At 57.8% G+C, this 24,395-nt stretch overlaps 1 protein-coding gene across 2 annotated transcripts; it reads left to right on the forward strand.

The window, feature by feature from the left end:
- The first annotated feature begins 5,874 nt into the window (after positions 1–5,874).
- On the forward strand, positions 5,875–23,071 carry LOC100080274 (sodium- and chloride-dependent betaine transporter-like). 2 transcript variants are annotated; one of them, XM_029054528.2, is made up of 15 exons: positions 5,875–6,011; positions 10,224–10,427; positions 10,961–11,095; positions 11,201–11,341; positions 11,589–11,676; positions 12,378–12,510; positions 13,121–13,255; positions 14,279–14,382; positions 14,827–14,951; positions 15,228–15,340; positions 15,758–15,895; positions 16,431–16,533; positions 17,803–17,903; positions 19,700–19,870; positions 19,961–23,071. In XM_029054528.2, exons 2-15 carry the CDS (start codon positions 10,250–10,252, stop codon positions 20,096–20,098), a joined length of 1,803 nt encoding a protein of 600 aa, XP_028910361.1. In that variant the 5' UTR covers positions 5,875–6,011; positions 10,224–10,249; the 3' UTR covers positions 20,099–23,071. The 2 variants fall into 2 exon arrangements, with proteins under 2 accessions (XP_028910361.1, XP_028910362.1); XM_029054529.1 differs by lacking the exon at positions 19,961–23,071 and adding an exon at positions 18,152–18,177 and having other exon boundaries at positions 19,700–19,824.
- Positions 23,072–24,395: the final 1,324 nt, after the last annotated feature.

Consider the following 24,395-nt stretch of genomic DNA (forward strand, 5'->3'; position numbering starts at 1 on the left):
GGAGGGCACGTTCCCTGGGTCACCAGCCCGTGCCAGGCCGCGCCGGACTTGGACTCTCGCGACCTGAGGCCAGCGCCAAATGTGTCCAGCTCCCTGGGACCGTCTCAGCTTCCCCGGCCATAGGTGTGAATGCCCGTGGTATTTTCTGGCTCATGTGGAGGCTTGGCCTGAGTGTGTGTGTGTGTGTGATGTGTCAGAATACCCGGTTCATCCCCCACCTCCCACCTTGGATGTGTGATCAGTGTGGCTATTCTCTTGGCCACTAGCCCGACCCTGCCTGTTCACCGTTCAGACCACACCTGGGCATGGCGCCTTGGATTTTAGCCCCAGGAGGACCGGCCACTCCCTTCCTCCGGTCCAGATGTGGCATCCCGCCAAGGGTGTCCACGGGGCTCCCGCCCGAGCCGGGCCAGAGGAGGGAAGGGAGGCTGCAGCACCTCAGTCCCGGTCACCTCAGCTCCTCGGGGACCTTGAGCGGCGGTTGGCAGACTGAGGCTCAGAGACAGGTGGGAGTCTGTCTGAGGTCACACGAAGGCGTGTGCAGCCTCCAGCCTCCAGGCCTCCTCCTGTCCCTCTCAAGCCTGCCATAGTCCTGTAGGCCCAGTAAGCCGGGGATGCTGGGACCGGTTGGGAGGGCTAACGATAATAATAATAATAATAATGATGGTATTTGTTAAGCGCTTACTGTGTGCTAGGCACTGCATTAAGAGCCGGAGGGGATATAAGCAAATCGAGTTGGACAAAGTCCCTGTCCCATGTGGGGTTCACAGACTCAATCCCCATTTTACACATGAGGTAAATGAGGCCCAGTGAGGTGACTTCACCCAGCAGACAAGTGGCGGAGCGGGGATTAGAACCCATGGCCTTCTGACGCCGGGGCTCGAGCTCTCTCCACTGTGATGGGTTGTGACCGGAAAGGGAGGTGGGGGCCGGGCTTGGACGGGCCAGAGGAGCTGCATCCAGCCACAGAAGGGTCGAAGACTCTTGGTTTCGGGTCTGCCCGGGTGTCGTCTCCTCCTCCTCGCCCTCCTCCCTTTTCCAGGAAGGGCGTTCCCAGCCTCGGTGCTCTGGGGGTGCCCAGCACAAAAAGCCGGGGAGCCGAGTGTCTCCACCCAACGAGGACTAAACCTCATCAGTAAGACGGCGGGCGGGGAAGCCCCGGGGCGGGAGGAGGCTGGATGGGAGAGCCCAGACCTGCAGCTCCCTGCCCCTCCCTGCCCTCCGAGGGGCCCACCAGGCGTGCCCACCCAGAGTGGCCCCAGGCCCACCGAGTAGAGGCATCGACAAGGCTGACTACTCCACGGGTAGCTCTGGTCGCCAGGCCGGAGTGCTGACTACTCACCGGGCAGCTCTGGTCGCCAGGCCGGAGCGCCCTGCCCTCCTCCCTGTTGCCTCTGGTGGGTGGGTGCGCTCCTGCCCCAGGAATTCTGGCCCCACGGGGCTGCCCTTTCCCGTCAGAGCAACCTGAGGACTACCGACACACCCTCCGGGGGCAGAGGACAAGGCCAACTTGGGTGGCGGCCGGCATTCCCGGAGCCTAAATTAATAATCACTGTATTGGTTCGGGGCCGACTATACCCTAAGCACTGGGAGAGATACCTGACCATCGGGTCGGACCCAGACGCTGTTCCACACGGGGCTCACGGTCTAACGGGGAGGACGAGCCGGTTTTGAATCCCACTTTTATAGATGAGGACGTTGGGGCGAAGTGAAGTGACTGACCAAGGTCACACAGCAGGGGAGAAGTCAGGATTAGAACCCGGGATTTAGATAATAATGTTGGTATTTGTTAAGCGCTTACTATGTGCAGAACACTGTTCTAAGCGCTGGGTAGATACAGGGTAATCAGGTTGTCCCACGTGAGACTCAGAGTTGATCCCCATTTTACAGATGAGGGAACTGAGGCACAGAGAAGTTAAGTGACTCGCCCACAGTCTCACCGCTGACAAGTGGCAGAGCCGGGATTCGAACCCATGAACTCTGACTCCCAAGCCTGGGCTCTTTCCACTGAGCTTCTCATTTAGATGGGCAGGTATAGGGAAAAGACTAGACCTCTCCCCCACCGTCTTTCCATTCCCGTTTCCCTGGTCCAACTCTCCCTTCCGTAGCCTCAGTCAGATGTCATTCGAGTCTCATTCGATTGTATTTATTGAGCGCTTACTGTTGTGCAGAGCGCTGTATTAAGTGCTTATTGGAGATGCCGCACTGTGCTTGCTTCCTCAAAAGAAGAAGGAGAAGGTATAGTTCTGCCTTCAAGGAGCTAACCAACGAATGGGGGAAGCAGGAGAAAGGGCACCCAACGTACCGTGATTAAGAATGGGAAAATAGACACGAATAGCAATCAATAAGTGGAATTTATTGAGCCCTTACTGTGTGCAGAGCGGCGTTCTAAGCTCCTGGGAGAGTCCAATACAACAGAGTTGGTAGACAGGTTTCCAGTTCACGAGGATCTTGCAGTCTAGAGGGGGAGACAGACTTCATTATAAATAAAATTTACAGATACGGACATTAATGCTGTGGGGCTGAGGTGGGGTGAATACCAAGTGCCCCAAACCGTTGGGATCCAAGTCTGTGGACGCCTTCCCTGTCCACAACGAGTTTTACAGTGATAGAGGGAGAGGTGGACAGTAATGTAAATAAAGAATTACACACTTAAGCGATGTGGGGCTGAGGGTGGGGTGATTACCAAGCGCCCAGGTACAGATCCTAGCATAAACCACAGGAGGGAGAGGGAGTCGGGACTGGGGAAATGAAGACTTGATAAACTCAGGGACTAGATAAGGAAAAAAAACCAAGAGCTATTAGAAAACATATGTAGTTAAGAAGATGCCATTGATGGGTGTGCCTGAATAGACCAATGAGGCAAAACTTGGCACGAACACGCACACACAGACAATAAGCTGTCCTTTGTGGTCGTGTGTTTGCTGTTCTGCCTTCCGTCTCTGCCTCATGATCCTCTGAAGCAAGAGTCCTCTGGGGATCGCGGGGGTGATTCAATCGGTGCTATTTATTGCACGCTTACTGTGGGCAGAGCACTCTACTAAGCCCTTGGGGGAGTCCACTATAAACAGAGTTGGAAGGTGCAATCCCTGCCCTCGAGGAGTTGAGAGTCTACTGAGGAAGGGGGATGTAAAATAAATTATGGAGAGAGGAAATGGCCGAGTACAAAATCTGCTGCGGGCGCCTCCCAGGCTCCTCATGTCCAATGGTCATGCTGCCTTGACCGTAGTGATGCTTTAAAACCACCATTTGTTCATTTTATGGTATTTGTTAAATGTTTACTATGTGGCAAACGCTGTTCTAAGTGCTGGGGGAGCACAAATTCCAAGTCAATTAAGTTGGACAAAGTCCCTGTCCTGCACGGGGTCACAGTCTTCGGAGGAGGGCCAACAGGAAAACTGAGGCACAGAGAAGTGAAGTGACTTGCCCAAGGTCACACAGCAAGGAACTGGGAGAGCTGGGATTGGAAACCAGGTCCTCTGACGCCCAGGTCCTTTCCATTCCCCCATGCCCCCCCCCCTTTTTTTTAAAAAAAAAGAAGTTATTTATGAAGTGCTGAGAATGGGTCAAGTACTGGGAAAGGTACAAGAATCAGATCGGAGCCAGTTGCTGTCCCTTTTGGAGATTGGGTTTGACAGATTTGGAAACCGAGGACCAGAGAGTGACTTGCCTTGGCAGAGGCAGGATTAGAACCCAGGTTTCCTGACTCCCAGTCCCTTGTTCACTAGGCCTGACCGCCCAGGGTTTCTGCAGAGGGTTCGTCGTGAGAAGACACTGTACCCGGTTGGAAAGAGTACGGGCCTGGGTTCTAATCCTATCTCCACCACTAACCAGCTGTGCAACCTTGGACAAATCTCTTCTTTGTGCCTCAGTTCCTCATCTGCAAAATAGGGATTTAAATACCTGTTCTTCCTCCCACTACTAGGGAGTACTACTAATCCTACTATTAATATTTCCGCCACTCAGGGAGGGAAACTGAGGCTCTGGGGAGGCTATCTCTGTCTCCTTGGAGGTGGTGTAGCTTTGACCCTCTTGGAGGGTATCTCTGACACTCTGGGTGAGTAGTTTTGACGCTCTGGAGGGATACTTCTGCGGCTTAGGAGGGGAAGTCCCGACTCTTTGGGGATGTTATCTCTGACTCACTGAAGGACACTCTTTGGCAGGTATCTGAAACTCTGAGTAGGTAGTTTTGACGCTCTAAGCGGGGGCGGTGTATTTGACCCTCAGAGAGTAGCTCTAAAACTCTGAGCAGGGCATTTCTGACACTCTGATTCTCTGGGAGGTACAGATCTGTAATTTATTTATTTATATTAATGTCCGTCTCCCCATCTAGACTGCAAGTTCAGTGTGAGCAGGGAATGTGTCTGTTTTTTTTGTTCTACCGTACTCTCCCAAGCGCTCAGTACAGTGGTCTGCACACAGTAAGAGCTCAGTAAATAGGATCGAATGGATGCATGAATGAATAGCCTTTGCGGGCTGGTTTCCAGGACGTGGGGGTGGGGGTGGGGACCTCTATCTTCCGAGCCTCTTGCTCAGCTGCCTTCTCGTTTCAACTATCTTAATGGGGCATCGGGGGAGGAGAGGGGGCAGGGAGAGATGGGGGTGCTGGGAACGTGGCCCGGACGGGGAGGGGAATGGGGAGAAGGTTGCTGAGACTATCCCCGGAGGGGGAGAGGTTGCTGGGGCTGTGCCCGGAGAGGGAGGGGGGTGGGGAGAGGTTAATAATAATAAAAATAATTGTGGTATTTGTTGGTGTGTGCCAAGCCCTGTAGTAAGAGCCGGGGTGGATACAAGCAAATTGGGTTGGACGCGGTCCCCGTCCCACACGGGACTCACGGTCTCGCTCATTTTACAGATGAGGGAACTGAGGTACCGAGAATAAGTGAAGTGACTTGCCCCAGGTCACACAGCAGACGAGCGGCGGAGCCGGGATTGGAACTCACCACCTTCTGCCTCCCAGGCCTGTGCTCTATCCACGGTGCCGTGCCGCTTCTCCGGAGAGGGAGGGGGTCAGGGAGAAGGTCCCTGGGACTGGGCCCCAAGAAGGAGAGGGTAGGGGGAGAAGGTTGCTGGGTAGTGCGTGTGCCACTCGCATCCTCCCTCGTTTCCCTTGGTTGCGTCTCCCCTGGCAGCTCGGGCCTCTGGCCCATCACCGCGGGATTAGCCAGGTCCAGCAGTTGCCCTGGCACTTGAGGCTCGCTCCTGGTGTCCCCCAAGGCTCCCGACCCCCCCTCTCTCCAGCCCCCAGAGACCCCAGTCCAATCCCAGGTGGGAAGCGAAGGCCCGGCTCCTCCGACACCCTGCCCACAGGTCGTCATCCAGGGAAGCCCCCGTCACGGCCCTGCCACCCCAGGCTGGGGGCTGTGCCCGGCTCAGCCCGGGCAGGGAGCCAGGGTGTCTGTAGACAGGCCCGGCGCAGCGGAGGCAACGGGGAGGGGGCGGGCGGCGGACACAGGAAGTGCCCTGCCTGGGGACTTGGCTCCCCTGGGCTGGATGTTGAAACAGCCTTTCGCTCCTCCCATCTTCGCTTCGCGGGGTGTCTGCCCTCCGGTGACACTCTCTCTCTCTCCCTCTCTCTCACTCACACACACGCTCCCCCTCTCTCTCTTCTCTCTCACATTCTCACACCCACCCACAGTCAGACACTGCCAGGGAGTCCTGGACTGCTGCTTTGGGGTTGCCGGGAGGAAAGGAGGAGGAAGAGAAAGAAAAAGGAGAAGGGAGGAGGAAGGGGAGAGAGAAGGAGGAAAGGGAGGAGGGAGAAGAGAGGGAGAGAAGGAGGGGGGAGGAGGAGAGGAGGAGGACTGGGAAGTGGAACGGGAGGAGGAGAAGAGGAAGAAGGAGAAGAGGGAGGAGGAGGACAGGAGGAGGGAAAGGAGAGTGTTTCTGCTCGTTCCCTCTCTGCCCCGGCAGTCTCTCTCTCTCCCCTGGCAGATGCAGTAGAGGCCTGTCAAGGCACAGGCCGACCGGGCCCAGGACCCAGAGCCCTCGAGGAACCAACTGAGATTAAGGTGAGCGGGACATCATGGGGGAGCGGTGGAGAGAGGGATGAGGGTTGGGGGCGATCCTGAGTCCAGCTCTGAGCGCCACATTTCTAGGGTCCCTGGGGGACCACCCCCCAGCAGGGTTGCAGAGGTGGGAATCGGGCATGACTGAGCCCCAGGAGGGGGACGAGGTGGAGGAAGGGACTGTTTTGGGGGGCCCCTGGGAAGGAGGAAAGGGAGCACCCCCTGCCCCCCTCCACTTGCGGCTTTGGTACCCCCGGTCTCTGGGAGGGCAGGAAGGTGGGAGGGGCGGGACTTTTCCAAGGGATGAGGAGAGAGAGGCAGCAGGTGGCACCAGACCTGGCAGGAGAGGGCCGGTGGGGCTGCCACCGGTTTCGGAAGGGGTTGACCTCCGGACCCCTTCGACCCCTAGCCCTGCGGATGTATCCCGCTCCGACTACCAGGTCCAGGGGCGGACACAGGCCAGGGATTGTTCGAGGAAGGGCTGGAGCGGCCCCCGGGGGTGGGCACGGCCGGGGCCGGACCCTGTGGGTCGCAGGGCACCAGGCCGAGCCCCCGTGGCCCCCGATCCCCCTCCCGGGCGCGGGCCGAGCACCCTCCCCCGCCTGGACTTCGGAAGCAGGCCCGACCCTTGGACTGTATCGAACCCCATGCGCCTTTCCCTGAATCTGGGCCCGGAGTCCAGCGGAGGGTGCAGAATCTCTCCTGTGGTGGGGGCAGTCTGGCCCGGAAAGCCTGGGAGCCTGAGGTCCCGAGGGAGGAGGAGGAGGGTCCAGGAGGGGCTGATTTCTGATCCCCTCCTCCCTGCTCCCAGCCCTGCTTCCGGTGGAGGAATACGCCTGCCCGACCTCCGGTCCCCAAGTGTTTTCTTCTTCCATCAAGAAAGTTCTTACTTGGGCCACTCTTAGCTCCTTCTTGCTGCAATTTAAGTGTTTCCTCTTGGCACCCAGCAAGATGGCTCCAAGCCAGTTTCACCCTCTCACCAGCTCCTGCCCTGACCCCTCCCTTCTCCCCAGGCTTTCCTTCCCACCCTCAAATCCTGCATCCCAAGCCTCAGCCCCCTCCCCTCCAGGATCCCCCCAACTCTGCCATTCTAGGCCACCCCTTCAGCCTCCCCGTGGTCTCCCTGATCTTCTCCACCTTCCCCAGTTCTTTCTTTGCCTCTCCTTCTCCCCGCTGTGAACCTCCCCACACCCCTGATCCGCCCCTCGAGGAAGACTCCCACTGGCGTCCCGGTCTCCCAAGACCCTCCAGTGGACTCCCAACACCCCAACCAGCCCTGCCCGCCCTCTGCTCCGATTGACAAGAGCCCTCTGGAAGGTGGCTGACTGGGCATTATTACAGTAATTTCACCCATGAGACGCCCAGTCTCCTCCCTGTATAACCTGCACCCTCTGAGTCACCTTCCAAAATTTTCCACGGCCTTTAGTAGCACTCTCCCTTCTCTCCCCTACTCCAGCCTTAGCTGTTCCCTTGGCTGAAAAGCAAACAAACAAATGCCCAACATCTTCGGAATAATAATGCCCTGTGTTTCTCCAGCTCCCCTCTCCTAGCCGCTGAAGAACTCTACCCCGGCCTGATCCACCCTGGGGCTGGGGAATCTGTGAGCACCAGTGGGGAAGTTGAGGCCTTGAGAGGCAGAACATTGTGTGTCACGGGGGTGAAGGGGGTTTCCCCGTGGGCTTCCGTGCAGGTTATCTAGGTATGGAATTATGGTACCCTCATTTAAGGCTTAACGGGCCGGTCGGTGACCGTTCGTGAAAGGCTCATGTGATTCCAGGAGGTGGAGGAGAAGGCCAAGACCACTCTGTGGGGTGGAAGTCACCTCTGACCACTCCTCTTTTTCACCCCTGCCCCTAGCCTCTCCCGGGCCCCACCCTCTCCGCTCCCCACAATCAACTGCCCCCAGGCCCAGCACCCTGGTGGCTCCCCTGTTTACCCAGGGAAAATCATTACCCTGCCTGGCAAGGAGAGGCAGCCAGCCCCTGGTGGGAGGGGAGGCTCTGGGGTAGAGGGCAGGCTTGGGGAACAGAAGTGGGCGAAGAAAGGGGAAAGAGAAAAAGAAGGTGGGCAAGGATGTGGGTAGAGGGGAGGCAAGGGGAGACAGAAGGTGGGGAAAGGGGCGGTGGGGGAAAAGGGGGCAGGTAGGGAAGGGGGGGGAGAGGAGGGGAAGAGGTGAGGTGGGGAAAGGGGGTGTGGGGGGAGAGGAAGGAAGGGAGAGGGGAGACGGAGGAGGTGGGAGAAGGTGGGGAGAAGGGGGAAGCAGTGGGAGGTGGGGAAAGGAGTGGTGGGGGGAGAGAAAAGATAGGGGAGATGGAAGGCAGAGGGAGATGGGAGGGAGGGGTGAGGGGAGGTGGGGTGAAAAAAGGCGGGGAGAGAAGGGAGAAGGGAGAGGAGAGGTGGGGAAAAGAGAATTGGAGAAAGTGAAGATGTGGGAAGGGGGGAGAGGGAAGGGGACGAGAGGAGAGAGGGGGAGAGGGAAGATGGGGACTCTCCCCTTCTGAACCAGCCCTCTGGGCTCCTCCCCAGATCTCGCCGGCCGGGGCTGGAGGGGCAGTGGGACCAGCTGCTGCCTCGGCCACTCTTGACCAGCATCGCAGTCTGGTTTGGGCTCTTGTGAGTTGCCCTCTCCCCCACCTGCTGACGCCCTGTGGTGGTTTGGGGGGGGGGGGCCGTGGGGCCAGGAGGGGATGCCGCGAGCAGAGAGGCCCCGTTGTTTATTCGGAGTGGTGGCGGCACAGAGCCAGCGGTTCACAGACAGACACGATTTCCAGCCTCTCTTGGAAACTTTCAGGACAGAGCCTGGGGGTGGGCGAGGCTGGAGTCCAGCCCAGACCTCTGAGGGGGAGATAGTGGCTTCACCCCAGAGCTGGCACCCGGCGGGCACCGGCACCGTCACTTCCACTGGCGACACTCAGGGCCAGGGGTGGCAAACAGAGGCCTGACTGGTCCGGGCCCCACAGATGGGATGGGGGAGGGACGGGAGGGCTCGGGGCAGCTTGGAGTTGCTCTGAGGGTCCCGGGACGGAATGAGGCCTGCGGGTCCTCCTGTGTTATCTGGGCCAGAGGGCGAGCAACGGCTCCGCCTTGACTGCCACCCCGACCCCACCCAGGGCGCCTGGATGCCGGAGCAGTCCAGGTGCCCGGGCCTCCTGCTCCCGGCACCCCCCGGAGCCACCGTTGACACCCTGGCCCCACCCTTGCTCACTGACCCTGGGCTGCTTGAAGGGAGAGGAGGAAAGAGCCCCTGGCTAGGAGCCAGGAGACCTGGGCTCTAAACCCGACTCTGCCGCTGACCTGCGCTGCGTGGCCTTGGACAAACCGCACGCCCTCTCTGGGCCTCACGCACTTCCCCCGTGGTGGGATGGGGCTTGTCTAGCTCACAGGGGTGTGTGAGGAGCCAGGTCGGTGACAGGGGTGGGGAAGGACTTTGGGTTCTTGGAGACAGAGCGAGAGAGGGGAGAGGCAGGGACGGAAGGAGGGAGGAGGAGAGGGAGAGAAAGAAGGGAAGGAGATGGAGAAGGAAGAAGGGGAAGATGGGAGAGGAGGGGTTGGGGGAGGAATGGAGAAGGAGGGGCTCGCCTCTCCCTGCATGGGGACTCGGCTCTCCTTCCGGACATTCCCCTAGACACCTCTGTCCCATCCCCACTTCTTTCCCAGCCACCAAGACACGGATGGACCCATCTTGGGATACTCCCTACCTGCACACACAAGGGCACAATCACACACCTGTCCCTCCCTGGTCCTGGTGGCCCCTCTGGTGTTGGGAGGGGAGGGGGCGGCCGGGTGGACAGGAACTGCAGATAAATCAATCGAGAGTACATACTGAGCGCTTACTGTGCGCAGAACATCGTACTAAGCGCTTAGGAGAGTACCATCCAACAGAGTTGGTAGACATATTCCCTGCTCACAATGAGCTTACAGTCTAGAGGGGAGTTTGAGAGTCTGGGACCCTCACAGCTTGGTTGGGGGAGGGAGAGTCTGAGGGCACAATTCCCCTCTCTCCATCCCTCCCTAGGGTCTTCGTGGCCCTAGAGATCTGCAGAGATGCCCACACTGGTCCCGCCTCTTCTGTGTCGAATGCCCCTCACCCTGGTGGAGATTGGAGAGCTGTCTCCCCTCCCCTGCTCCCCACCCGGGATCCTCCGGCCTCAGGGTCACCCCGGAGGCCAGTGAAGAGATGTTTCATGCCCCCGCCTCTCCCCTCCTCACCCCCAGGACCTGCAGCCCCCGTCCCTGGAGCCATGGGCAGAAAGTCAGACCCCCCCTGCGCCCCCGAAGTGGGGAAGGGGGAGGGGGAGGGGACCCTGGAGCGGGGCCAGTGGAGCAACAAGATGGAGTTCGTGCTGTCCGTGGCCGGAGAGATCATCGGGCTCGGCAATGTATGGCGTTTCCCGTATCTCTGCTATAAGAACGGGGGAGGTCAGTGGCAGGGAAGGGGCCGAGCTGGGGCTGGGGATGGCCTGGGGTTGGGCTGGGGATGGGGCCGAGCTGGGGTTGAGCCTGGGCCGGGGATGAGCCGGGGTTGGGGCTTTGCTGGGCCTGGGCTGGGGGTGAACTGGGGCTGGGGCTTAGCTGGGACTGGATTGGGATTGGGCCGGGGCTGGGCCGGGACTGAGCTGGGGCTGAAACGTTTGCCCCTCCTGCTCGGTGGGATTCCTGGCTGCTGTGCCTTGCTCTTCCCGAAGCCTCTGGACTGGTAATAATAATAGTGATAATAATGAAGCAGGTCCCTCTGTTTGGGGTTTTCCATCTTTATTATGGAAGCAGGGAGAAATGGGGGCAGGGGACATCGCTCACGCCCAGTGACCCGAGTCCTGCTTTGAGCCCCAAGCCCCCCAAGTGCAGCCACTGGCAGCTAGTCCTGCGAAGAGAGCGAGAGACGGGGGAGGAGGAATGAGACGGGCAAGGGGTGGAGTGGGGGGCAGAAGACAAGCTCTGGGCTCTTCCTCTAGGAGCCTTCTTCATCCCCTACCTCATCTTCCTCTTCACCTGTGGCATTCCCGTCTTCTTCTTGGAGACGGCGCTGGGCCAGTACACCAGCCAAGGGGGCGTCACAGCCTGGAGGAAGATCTGCCCCATCTTCGAAGGTCAGTCGCCCCCCCCCCCCACCGGTTTTCTTCCCGCTCGGGCCAGATTGGGTTCCCAGGTACTTTCTGGACAGGTCGAACCCCACTCCTCTCTGCCACCCGCAGGCATCGGCCTAGCTTCTGTGGTCATCGAATCCTACCTGAACATCTATTACATCATCATCCTTGCCTGGGCCTTCTTCTACCTGTTCAGCTCCTTCACCGCAGAACTGCCCTGGGCCACGTGTTCCAACTACTGGAATACAGGTGAGGGGGGCCCTTGGGGAGAGGGGCTTGCGTTGGGAGTGGAGGACAGCGGCCAAGGATGGAGCAAGAGAGCCGGGGGGCGAGCAAGGTCCCGGGACACCGGGCCGCTGGACCACCGGGTGGAATTTCCAGGGAGGACGCTTCTGGGAGCTGGGGAATGACCGCTGTCTGAAGGTGGGGTGTCCTACCCTGGGGTCGCGCCTGACCCGCCCCCGACCCCCAACCCTGTTGGCTTCTGTCTCGATAGCCCAGTGCGTGGTCTCCCCGAACAGCTCGGAAAATGGCACCTGGACGGTCCCCTCCAACGCCACCTCACCTGTTGTGGAGTTCTGGGAGTAGGTGCCTGCCCTGCCCTCCTCCACCCTACTTCCTCTCCCAGGATGTCCCAGGGCTGGGGACTAGGGGCAGAGACGAATCCCCGGGAGCAACGGGGTCCTGTGTGCCTCTTTCCCATCACATACACATACACACACTCATTCTCACAAACACACCTGCTCACATATACCCCCAACACCTGCTCATATATGCTCACACACACAAGGCCATACAAAAACACATTCTCGCATAATCACACACACACTTGTGCTCACAAATGCACCTGCTCACATATGCCCCCCTCACATGCTCATATATGCCCACACACATATGCTCACAAGCACACATTCTCACATACACTCACACACATGCCCCCATATGTTCAGATGCACACTCACAAAGACACACGCTCTTGTATGTACGCGTACACACTCGTCCACACATAAACACTCTGGACACAGGACGAAGAGTCTGACCTCCTGGCTGAAGGCAGGGCCACGGGGATGGTGGGCTTTAGGTTCGGGGCAGGGAGATTCAGGTTGAAGAGTCAGGGGGTGGTGAGGGGAAGCAGGGAAGAAGGAGGCCGCTGATCCAGCTGGCCTGGAAGACTAAGAAATCCTATATTTCCCGGAAGCCCTGGGGAGATCCTGGATCTCGGGTGAAGTGTCAGCAGGTCGGGATAGATAACTTTGCCCTGTGGGTCGCCGTTTGTCTTTACCAGGAGGCGGGTGCTGGGCATCACGACTGGCATTCACGACCTGGGCTCCCTGCGCTGGGAGCTGGCGCTGTGCCTCCTGCTCGCCTGGATCATCTGCTACTTCTGCATCTGGAAGGGCGTCAAGTCCACGGGCAAGGTGAGAGTCCCGCCCCAACACCACCCCTCACCCTCACCCCCAGCCCAGCTCCTGTCCCATGGCTGCTCCCCACCCCGGCTCCAGCTGGGCAGCTCATTCGCTGATCCACCAGTTGACAGTGGAACCGGAGCAAAACCGTCCAGGCTCAGCTCCCTGAGTGTCCAGCCCAGGACTCTGTCTCCTATAGGGCCACCAGGGCACTCGGAGGAACCATATGCTGGTCACCCTCGCGGACACCTACTCTCATGATTAGGGTTAGACCATTCGACATCCCTGGATCTCCCCTCTCCATCCCTGACCCTTCTCCAGTGACCCAGCACAGACCACCCAACGCCCCCCCCCCCCGACTCTACCCCCTCTCCATCCCTGACTCTCCCCAGTGATCCAAGCTGGATCCTCCACGACTCCAGTAGAACCCTCTGGTTTTCCCAACTTCCAGTTCCCTGAGATGAGGCTTTTCCTGAGCTCACTGGCCTGGGTAGGATTTCTTTCATAGATTTGACCCAGAGCTGGGGCTGTGAGCATAGGTACTCTTGGCAGGGGGGGACGAGGGTGACCAACTCTCTCCAGTGTCCCCCACCCTTACGGCTCCTCCCTCCCTCCCATCCAGGTGGTCTACTTCACAGCCACGTTCCCTTACCTGATGCTCATCATCCTGCTGGTCCGGGGTGTCACCCTGCCTGGGGCCTCCCAGGGGATCGTCTACTACCTGAAGCCGGACGTACAGCGTCTTGCAGACCCGCAGGTGGGCACTGGCCCGGTTGCACGCCCCCCCCAGAGCTGCCCCTGCAGACACCCACCGGTCTGGGATCACTGGAGATGGAGGCGGGGGTCCTCGCTACCCCTGCCTGGGTGGGAGTGTCCAGCTCCCCATTTTCAGGAGCCACTGGAGCAGAGCTGGCCTTTATTAATAGTAGTCATAAAAATAGTTGAATCTTTTTATAGTATTTGCAAGCATTTTCTATGGGTCAAACAGTGTTCGAAGCAATGGGGTAGATACAAGTTAATTGGTTTGGACACAGTTCCTGTCCCACTTACAATCTAAGTAGGTCTTCTGATTTAAATTAACTGTTTGTATTTGCATTTTTATTAGTATTATTTTTAATAATTCATATTATTATTATTGTTATCATGGGATGGCATAGGATCTGGAAGCCAGGTCGTGGGTTCTAATCCCACCGCCGCCACTTGTCTGCCGTGTGATCTTGGGCAAGTCACTTCACTTCTCTGGGCCTCAGTTACCTTATCTTTAAAGTGGGGATTGAGACTGTGAACCCCACGTGGGACAGGGACTGTGTCCAACCCGATTTGCTTGTATCCACTCCAGAACTTAATACAGAGCATGGCACATAGTAAGCACTTAACAAATACCTCAATTATTATTGTTAAACCCATCCAATGTACTAAACACTGTACTAAGCACTGGGGGAGATACAAGCTAATCAGGATGGACAAAGTCCATGTCCCACACGGGGCTCACAGTCTAAGGGGGAGGGAGGACAGGTATTGAATCCCCATTTTAGCTTCCCCAACGGGTACGTAGTATGCTCGTAACTAATATAGTTTACACAACAACAAAAAAAGAAAGTGGCTTGTGTAACATAGCAGGCAAACAGCTATGCCGGGATTAGAACCCAGGTGCAAGAAGGGAAGGTCTTCAGGCACCTCAGTGGGTCGGTGTCGAAACTGGGGCCGGAACCCAGGGATCCCCACTAGCCCAAAGCACTCCTGCCCCGCCCCTGCTCCTCACCTGTCTCTCTGGCTGCAGGTGTGGATGGACGCGGGCACACAGATATTCTTCTCCTTCGCCATCTGCCAGGGTTGTCTGACCGCTCTGGGCAGCTATAACAAGTATCACAACAACTGCTACAGGTAGGATCCTGGAGACCCCAACCGGGTCTCGACCCCTGGCTGGCAGGCCTCCTTATCCCCTGGGTTTTCTCTCGGCCTTGGGGGCTGGAGGGGAGAGGAAACTGTCCCATCCCAATCTACACCGTGGGCAGGGAATGGGTCTGTTATATTGCCATGCTGTACACTCCCAAGCGCTTAATACACACAGTAATCGCTTAATAAATAATTGGATTGATTCAGTCTCAATCTCCTCCCTTTTATTCCTCCCTCTTTTCTCTCTTTCCCTCTCTACTCTTCTTTCTCTCTCCCTCTGTCTCTCTTCCCAACCGTCTCTCCTCCGTCGAGTTCCTGACTTTGCTCATCTCCTCTGTGTGCTCATCTCCTCTGTCTTCTCCGGTGCCGCCCCGCTCTCTCCCTGCCTTTTCCTGTCTCTCTGAGCATTTCTCTGTGTCCGTGTCACCCCAGGGACTGCATCGCGCTCTGCATCCTGAACAGCAGCACCAGCTTCGTGGCCGGCTTTGCCGTCTTCTCCATCCTGGGCTTCATGGCGCAGGAGCAGGGGGTGCCCATCTCTGAGGTGGCGGAGTCAGGTAGGTGCCCCTTGCTGTCCCCTCTGTCCCAGGAGGCGGCAGGGAACATCCACCTCTGATGCCCGGGGACAGCCACGCTGCGGCGGGGACTGCCACCTGGCCCATGCTTGGTCTCCATTCTACGGTTACCACTCCCGCTCACACTCGGTGTCATCTGGAACTGGGCTGGCGTGGTTGGCAGGGTTTGTGCCCTCTTACTTGGGAGGGATGGTGTGGTTGGCAGGGTTTGATGCCCACCTCGTGCCCGCTGACTGGGAGGGCTGGTGTGGTTGGCAGGGCCGGGCCTGGCCTTCATCGCTTTCCCCAAGGCCGTGACGATGATGCCCTTGTCCCAGCTCTGGTCTTGCCTGTTCTTCCTCATGCTGATCTTCCTGGGGCTGGACAGCCAGGTAAGGGGGTGCCCTCCCGCCCCCCGGGACAAGCTCCAGCTGTGAGGGGGTGGTGGTCCTGGGCCAAGCTGCCCCTCATGCTCTCTCGGTCTCCTCCACCCCCTAGGCCAGCCCAGCCTCCGGACAGCTTGGGCCAAAGATGATGGGGGATGCGGGGGATAGTGGAGGTGGGGGCGGATGGGGTAATAGGGGCTTCTGAGAGAGATGGGCCCCGGGGATGGTGCAGAATGGTGTGTGTGGAGGAGGGGGTGGGGGTGGCAATAGGGGTCAGGCTTGACCGCTGGGGCCAGCCCTGACCAGCCCTGTCCCCACAGTTGGGACAGAGGACAATGGAAGATGGTGGGGGCGGGAGACGGGGCAGTAATGAGGAAGGGGTGACGGGTCTGGGGCCAGCCCTGACCCACCCCATCCCCACAGTTTGTCTGTGTGGAGTGCCTGGTGACTGTCTCCATGGACATGTTCCCCAGGCAGCTGCGGAAGAGGGGTCGGCGGGAACTCCTCATCCTGGCCATCTCCATCGTGTGCTACCTCCTGGGGCTGCTCCTCGTCACTGAGGTAAGGGCCCACCCTCCTGGGGCGTCCCCGTCCGGCCACTCCCGGGGAGGCGGAAAGAGAAGGGTGACTGGCGCCGCAACAGGAGGGATTTGGGTTAGACGTGAGGAGGAACTTCCTGATTGCTGCGGGGAGGAGGCGGTGGTTAGACATGGGCCCGGTTGCGCCGGGATAATGGAGGGAAGGGGGACTGGTCAAGGACTATCTTTCCCCGGAGGTCTCTGAGGTAGAGAGGGAGAGAGACCGGCTTTCTCAGGGAAGTTTTGGGGGCTGAGCGCGCGGAAGGCAGAAGGAGGGATGAGATGACCTGCAGAAAGAGCTTTGCTCTAGAAAAATCAGGGTCCTCTGGTTCAGGGTCACCCCGCTCAGAGGCTCACCCCCTCCCCGGGGGCGGGGGCATCCCCAAAGCTACAGACGGCTGAGAAGGAAAGGACCGGGTCAACGAGTTCACCCCCCTGCCTCGGGGCGGAACCACACCCACCAGGACGGAGGGAGTTTCCGCATCCTACTCTAAACTCTGGGTGCCCTCCACGGGCAGGGTGGCATGTACATTTTCCAGCTGTTCGACTACTACGCGGCCAGTGGCATATGCCTGCTCTTCCTGGCGATGTTTGAAGTCTCCTGCGTCGGCTGGGTATACGGTGAGCATGACCAGGGGCTCCCCAGTGTCTCCTCGCTCTCCCCTGATAGCGGGCGGCTGTGGGACCCGACCGGCACGGGGAGCCGAAGGGGATCAAGGGGTCTGGGTTCCGGACAAGTGACCTTGACAAACCCCTCCCTTGCTCTGCACCTCAGTTTCCCCTCTATCATCATCACTGGCCTCCTGTTCCACCCCACCTCACCCACTTACTAGCTTGGACACGCACTCAGATCTCATCATCTCGAGCCACTGCGCAATCTCTACCCTCACCAGTTCTGAAATCCCTCTAACGGACCACAACCTCCTCTCTTGACTTCTCTCTAACACACCTCCTCCCCATAAATCTGGACACTTCCCCTACAGAGATGTCCCATTTTTCGACCCCATCCAATTTTCTCAACTCATCGTACCCCACTTAGCCTCCATTTTTCCCTTGATGACTAAATCGATGCTCTCAACACCACCCTCTCTACTGAACTCAACTCGCTTGCTCCCCTATCCCTTTGTCCATCCCTGACCGACTGACATTTTTCAATCAACATCAGCTCAGTGCAGAGCACTGTATTAAATACTTGGGAGAGTACTACAGAACTAAGGTGGCACAATTCCTGCCATCCAGGGGCTTTCAGTCTAGTGGGGGGAGACAGTTAAAAAAGATTACAGATAGGAGGACTATTAGACTATATAAAATATGGACCTAAATGCCTCAGTAGTTGTGCTTGCACTAGCCAACTGAGATTAGAACCCAGGTTCCTGGGTTCCCAGGCCATTTCCCTAGGTCTTGCTGCTTCCCTTGTCTAAATGTTTCGGGGTCTGAATTTTCCCGGTAATTTGCCGGTGTAGGTTTGAACTTTACTAGTGGGTTGAGTATTCCTTAGCCCTCTTCAACAGTCAATCAATGATATTTATTGAGCACTTACTATGTTCAGAGCACTGTACTAAGCCCTTGGGAGAGTACGATTCAGCAGAATTAGCAGATATGTTCCCTGCCCGTAACGAGTCTCTTAGCAGCAGCCGGGAGGCACCGAATATTCTCCCCGTTCTCCAGAGGAGGAAATCCGAAGCCCAGAGAGTGGTATTCACTCTCCCAGTGACGCACAGCAAAGGGTCGGTGGGGTGGGGGTTGGCGGGCCCTCTTGAGTCCAGCTGCTCAGCTTGGCAACGCTGACCTGGTGCAAGACGTTCCGAGTCAAGAGGCAGCCGACTCGCTTCCGGCTCCGACGTCTGTTCTCTCCTCCTGTGCTGGGTCCCCCCACCCCCGGCCATCCAGGAGCGAACCGTTTCTATGACAACGTCGAGGACATGATCGGCTACCGACCTTGGCCGCTCATAAAAATCTGCTGGCTCTTTCTCACCCCGGGTCTCTGTCTGGTATGTCATCGTGCTCGTAATAATAATAATTGTGGTGGTAGAAATAATAGTGGTAATCAGTGATAATGGTAAGCACTTACTATGTGTCAGGCACTGTTTTAGGTGCTACACACTCTTCTGCCTGCCTGGGGGTGGTGGTCCTGGGAGTGGGGGTGGGGGAGGGGGGCTCCATCTTCTCCCACCCTGGGGACTTTTCTTCACCTTTTTGATCTCCTTTTATCTCTTTTCTCTGTCTCTCTGCCCATCAGTCCGTCAGAGTCCCGGGCTGGGAGAGGTAGGAATCTCATACCCCCGTGACTTCTTGCCTGTCTCCCCGGCAATGATATTGTGCCAGATCATCATACTGCCCACCCCTTCCCCTCTCCTCTTTCGCCCTCTCCTCCTGCCCCGGTGGCGAGCTCTCTTCTGCCTGATTGACGGGACGCATCCTGGAAAAGTCGCTGTCATTTCCACAGCTCCCCCAGCCCTGTCCTTTTGCCCCACTGCTGCACTAGAAACTCAACCTCCTTGGGGGTCTTCTGGCACTGTCAGGAGCCCGAGGGGGAGAGACAAGGGGCAGCGTTCCGGTGGTCCCCAGGCAAGCACCTCAAAGGCCCAGAAAAAAAGGCAGATGATGACCCTAGCTTTAAGTGGCATGGGGGGGTCCAGTTTTTTTTTTTAATGGTATTTGTTAAGCGCTAACTAAGCACCAGGCACTGTTCTAAGCACTGGGGCAGAGACCAGCTAATCAGGTTGAACACAGTCCAGGTCCCACATGGGGCTCAAGGTCTTAATCACCATTTTACAGATGAGGTAACGGGCCCAGAGAAGCGACACACAGCACACAGCAGACAAGTGGCGGAGCCAAGATTAGACTCCCTCCGACTCCCAGGCTCGGGCTCTTTCCAAATAGGCCACCTGCTTGGATGCCCTCTCTCTCTCCCCCCCCCCCCCCGGCCCGTCTCTCTCTCCCCACGTCCCTTCTCTCTCTCTCTTCATCTCTCATCTCTGTCTCCGTCTTTCCTTCCTCTCACACTATGCTGCTTCCCTGGCACTGTGCCCTGCCTCCATCCCACCCTGCAGGAGGAAGTCTACATCACACTGGGGAGATTAGCCCTTCCTAAGCCCATCTGCACTGTGCTCTCCCTAGACCCCCACGGGAGAGACCGAGGGGGCTGCTGCCTCCTGGGGTCGGGAGGTTTTGGGACAAGAAGGTCTCCCTTAAGGCTCCTTCTGCCTCACAGGCAGTCAGAAGGCCTGGGTTCTAATTCTGGTCCTGCCACTTGCCTGCTTTATAACTTTGGGCAAGTGATTTGGCTTCTCCGGGCCTCACTTTTCTCATCTTCAAAATGGAGATTCAATAATGGCTCTCCTTCTTCCTTAAACTGTGAGCTCCATGTGGGACAGGTGCTGTATCTACCCTGATTCTTTTGTATCTCCCCCAGTGCTTACTACATTTCTTCGGCATATAATAAGCGCTTAACAAATGCCAGCATGATTATAAATCAATCGATCATTTTTACTGAGCGCTTACTGTACTCAGTGCTTGCAAGAATGCAGCAGAATTAGCAGACACGTTCCCTGACCGTTATGAGTTTACAGTGTAGAAGGGGAAAGAGATATTCATATGAGCATCCAGGGGGGTACGGGGATTTGCATTTGGAAGTGTCCCCCCGGCCCTTCTCTGGGCAGCCCAACACCCACACCGGCGGGTCTCTGGAGAGGAGGGGGAGAAGGCGGCAGGGTGGGGGTGGGCAAAGGGTGTCGGCATTGCCAGCTCCAACTTGGTCCCCTTCCTTCTGCCTGCCTCCACCCAGGCCACCTTCATCTTCTCCCTGACCAAGTACGTGCCGCTCAAATACAACAACGTGTACGAATACCCACAGTGGGGCCAGGCCATCGGCTGGCTCATGGCCCTCTCCTCCATGGTCTGTGTCCCACTCTACTTCAGCATCATCCTGGGCAAGACTCCCGGGACTTTCAAACAGGTGAGTCCCTGGGGACCCCTGCCTTGGGGGAGGGTGGCAGAGGGGCTCCACTGACCGAGCCGGTCACCCCGCCCCCCTGTATCCTAACAGCGGCTGCTACAGCTGACCACGCCGGATCCAGACCTGCCGCAGCCCAAACCACGTCTGGATGGCGTCTCCCAGCCGGGAGGCCTGCCCTCCCCGTCTCAGGAGGGCTTCGGGGCTCCGGGGAAGGAGACTCGGCTGTAGGGAGTGGTGAGGGACTGGGGGACGCTGGGCGGGACCCTGCAGGGACAGGCTGGCGGGGTGGGGCCCCTGTCTCCTCCAGCTGGACCAAAGGGGCAAGGTCCGAGATCTCTCCGGGGCAGACCAGGCTCAGGGACGCAACCCGTCAAGCGCAGAGTGGACTGCTGGCCTAGACGGATGTGAGAGACCCTCTCTGACTTCTGAAGCATCTCTGGCAGGGGGGTGTCTGTGGCTCTCTAGGGGGAGGGGCCCTCCTGGCACGGTCCTAGGGGTGGTCCGCACCTACGGGGCCTCTGGTCACATTCTCTCTGAGGTCCTTCTCCCCCTCCCAGGCTGACCCGGTTAGCTCCCCTCTATCCTCCTGTCACCTTGGTGAGACCATTCTCCTGCTCTGGGCTCCGTGACTTCTCTCCCTTCCAGCCCCTGCCTCTAACCCTGACCCAGGCCCTGTCCCTGCCCCAGCCATCGCCCCCCCCCCCCCGCCCCACTACCTTTGCCCTCCTACCTCCACCCCAGCCCCTGCCCCCTCCCATCATGATGAAGTCCTCCAGTGGAATTGAAATGGGCGGTTCTGGCCTCAGTGGCTCTGGCGCCGGCTGCCTCTGAGGATGGTTCGCCAGCTCCCCTATACCGGAGTATATTTCATAAACCTTTGTACTTTGAACTCTTGGTTACAGTGGAGCTCCTGGTCAGAGGAGGTGGAGTCTGTTGGTGAGGAGGGGGGATTGGAGAGGGGCCAGGGGAATCACTGCCCCCAGCTCGATTCTTCTGGACCTTGATGGGTCAGGGCCACCCTAACCCCCCGTGCCCCGATGCTTGTGGCCGAAAGCTATGTTGGAAACCGGCGGAAGCCTGGTGTCACCCTTGGAGAGGACAGATGTGTCCAGTTCCAGCCGGCGTGGCTCCACCGGGGCTAAATATGGCCCCCGACTCCATCTATAGACTTTTTATAGCTGGCTCCCGGCCCCGCACCACAGCATCTCCTGCCTCTGAGGGCCGTGGCTTGGAAGAGGTGCCCGTGTTTGGAGGAGACCGTGTTTGGACACGGTGTCTCTGGAAGAAGTCTGGGGTGGTCAGGGGTTGGGGCTCCTCCCCAGAGGCACCCCTTAGGTTCGGACGGACTCCCACAAAGTGCCGAGCGAGAGGTTGTTGTGGTCCGCAAGACACCAGGTGGGACATGGCAGAGTCGCAGTGCCTTGCCATCTGCTCTCCTGGGCAGGACCACCATCTCTGCCAGCCGGTTCAGCAGATCCTCTTGATACCCACTGCGAGCCCCCACCGGAAGCCAAGAGCCCCCACTGGTACTGAGAATCCTCAGGGCTCAACCCCGTGTGTGAACAAGGGATAGGGAGAGTTTCTTTGGGGTCCAGGCATCACCCCCATCTGCTGTGTGACCATGGCCAAGTACCTTGACTCCTCCGTGTCTCGCTTTCCTCAATACCGGTTCTCCCTTCTACTTATGCTGTGAGTCCCAAGAGGGACAGAGATTTTGATCTGATTATCCTGATTATTTTGATCTACTCCAGTGCTTAGCACAGTGCTTGACAAATAGTAAGCGCTTAATAAATACCACTATTATTATTGTAATTACTATTTTAATTATTAGCCGCAGCCCTTCTGCAGGGGGTGTCGAGCCCACCGGCTTCTGCAGCAGCGTTGCAGCTTCCCTTCCGGTGGCTCCGGGTCTGGCCCTGCGTTCTGCAACTGTGCAGCTCGCTGTGGTTCTCGTAGTGATTTCTGCCGTTGCGGCAGGTCTCCCGCAAGAGGCGTCAGGCCTGGCTTTTTTGGTGGTAGCCCGATAGCCCCCTCACCTAATTGCCCCTGGGGACCCGGGACTAGAGGTCAGAAGGTTGTGGTCAGCCCGCTGGGGTCAGGGCCGTAGGGGTTACCTTCTGGCCAAACTAGAACTAATAGAGTGGCATCCATAGCTCTGCTGGGCAGCCTTGGCTCTGGGGCTCGGTTTACCTTTCTTCTACCTCCTTTTTCCCTCCCTCATCGGCACGAGTGCCCCTTTCCTTCTCCTCATCTGGCCTCCAGCCACACGCCCTCAAATGACCTGCCGGTGCTGACCATGTCTACTCATTGACCAGGCAAGGAGATGCATGACACCAGTCAGACACCACGTGGGTTATGACAGACACGCAGCATAACGTGATGTCATCATGCACGCCATTCTGCAAGAAGTCCATCTGAACCCAGAATGTTTTTCGGGGAGACCCCTGCGCCTGCCCCTCACACTTTTCAGAGTTACCAGCCCTACAAAACGGGCCCCGCTTCCGAGCCAGGAGACTCGGGGGCGGGTGCCACGAGGGAGGGAGGCTGGGGGCCCACAGACAGAAAGGCGTCCTTGCTGACAGGGGAAAGACTGACTGCAAATTGGATGAGTGACCAGAAGCCCTTGGGGTGGGGGCTAGGAAAATCAGGTCAACTGACACTGCTGTTGTTAGTGTCCACTGCCTAAGTCCAAAGACAACCAGGACCCCCTCGAGGTCTCTGCAGAGACCCTCTCTCTGTCTCTCTCTACCCCCCCCCCACATTCACACAACCATTCAGTAGTACTGACTGAGCACTGACTATGCAGAGCACTCTCTTGGCTGCTTGGGAGCAGGCAACAGAAATAGTTAGGACGCCTTGGGCCATTCAAGTGGAAGAAATCCTGGAAGCAAGAGATAGATCGTGAAAGTGAGAGGTCAGGCCGAGCGATTCGGAAGCCATTCGCATCTAGATGGGAACGGAAGCCAGGTGAGATGAGCTCCCCAAGGGAGCGAGGATCCAAGTGAGAAGAGTAGGGGAACCTAGAAGAGACCCCCCCCCGTAAAGTTTGGGGGTGAGAGGCAGAAGAGGAGTGAGTGAAAGAGACTGAGGGAGAGCGGTCAGAGTTGTAGGGGCGAGGAAGGGAACAGACAGCCATGGTTGCGCAAGTGACAATTCTCAATATAATCTCTAAAACTCTAGGAATTAAACAGATAAAATACCTCTGGGCTATTTCATTACAAAATATTCGCCATTTGGACTCTTTGCTGGGTGCTGACCCTCCCCACCTCACCCCTGCCTTTCCCTAAAGGAACCTCTCCCTCTCTTTCTCTCTCTCCGGTGGGGGTGTGGGGCCGGGGTCGCGGCGGGGGGGGAAGAGTATATACAGCAGGACACAGGGACAGGCAGACGGACGGCGTTGAGGGGAGGCTGCAGACAGGGTACCGGTTTCAGGGAGCTGAGGTGGGCGGAAAGGGGATGGCGGGAAGCTTCAATTAGAGGGGAGGGCATCAAGCTGGGGGGGGGGGGCGGGGTGACTAGACGGGGAGAGACCTGAGTCTCAACCTAATTCTGCAGGTCAGGAGAGGTGGGGGCCACGTCATTGCTAACTGAGGCTGCATCCTTTTTGGGGGATGGGGGTTACTCCCTCTTGGAGTCAGGGGATGTTTAGAGGGGTCAAAGGAAAAGTCGCAGGGAGGGGGCGGGTGGGAGCTCTGAAGAGACCCCTCTCCCGCAACACTCTTCCATACAGGCTTGCCTAGAGAAGCAGTATAGCCTGGTGGAAAGAGCACAGGCCTGAGAGTCAGGGGATCTGGCTTGCCATTCACCATGTATCTGCTGTGTGACCTAGAAGTCACGTAACGTTCCCTCATCTGCTGAATGGGGACTCAGTCCCCGCTTTCCTTCCTATTTGAATGTCAGCCCCATGGGGGACAGGGACTGTATGCAGCCTGTTTAACTTGTATCTCCCCCAGTGCTTAGACACATAGTAGGTGCATAACAAATGCCATAAAATAAGGCGAAACTAAAAAGAAAAAATTCCCAACAGTGACAGAGGCAAGGTGGGGGTGGGAAGGTCTGTGCTGGTCCCAGGCCCTGGCTCCTTTTCAGGCTCCCCCCTCCCTAAGGAGGCCCCCTGCCCACTGATACCAGGATTGACCCAAGCCCAGCTTTTCATGAGCCCGGTCCTTGCAGTTATCCAATGGTCAGCTCCCTTGGTTTGGGGATGTGGAGGTCAGGATACTGAGCTTCGTTTCCACCTCCTTCTCTGATTAGCTGTGCCTCATTCACGCCCCCCTGATTTAAGGGGCACCCTGACCTGCCGGGGGTGGGGTGGGGTTGACATTTACGGGATCTGAGCTTTCAGGACCAGTAAAGTGCTTTGAGATCCTCAGAGGAGAGGCACTGAACAACACAGTAGAGAAGCAGTGTGGCCAAGTGAATAGACCTCTGGCCTGGGAGTCAGAGGCCCTGGGTTCTAATCCCAGCACTGCCGTTCAACTGCTGTGTGCGACGTTGGGCAAGTCACGTCACTTCTCTGGGCCTC

The sequence above is a fragment of the Ornithorhynchus anatinus genome, chromosome X4, assembly GCF_004115215.2.
Source record: "Ornithorhynchus anatinus isolate Pmale09 chromosome X4, mOrnAna1.pri.v4, whole genome shotgun sequence".
NCBI classification, from domain to species: domain Eukaryota; kingdom Metazoa; phylum Chordata; class Mammalia; order Monotremata; family Ornithorhynchidae; genus Ornithorhynchus; species Ornithorhynchus anatinus.

Coding starts and splice junctions, on each gene's coding strand:
- LOC100080274 (XM_029054528.2), top strand. CDS start 10,250: ATGGGCAGAAAGTCAGACCCCCCCTGCGCCCCCGAAGTGGGGAAGGGG. Junction 12,511..13,120: donor GCGTCAAGTCCACGGGCAAG/GTGAGAGTCCCG, acceptor CCTCCCATCCAG/GTGGTCTACTTCACAGCCAC. Junction 15,341..15,757: donor TCCTGGGGCTGGACAGCCAG/GTAAGGGGGTGC, acceptor CCATCCCCACAG/TTTGTCTGTGTGGAGTGCCT.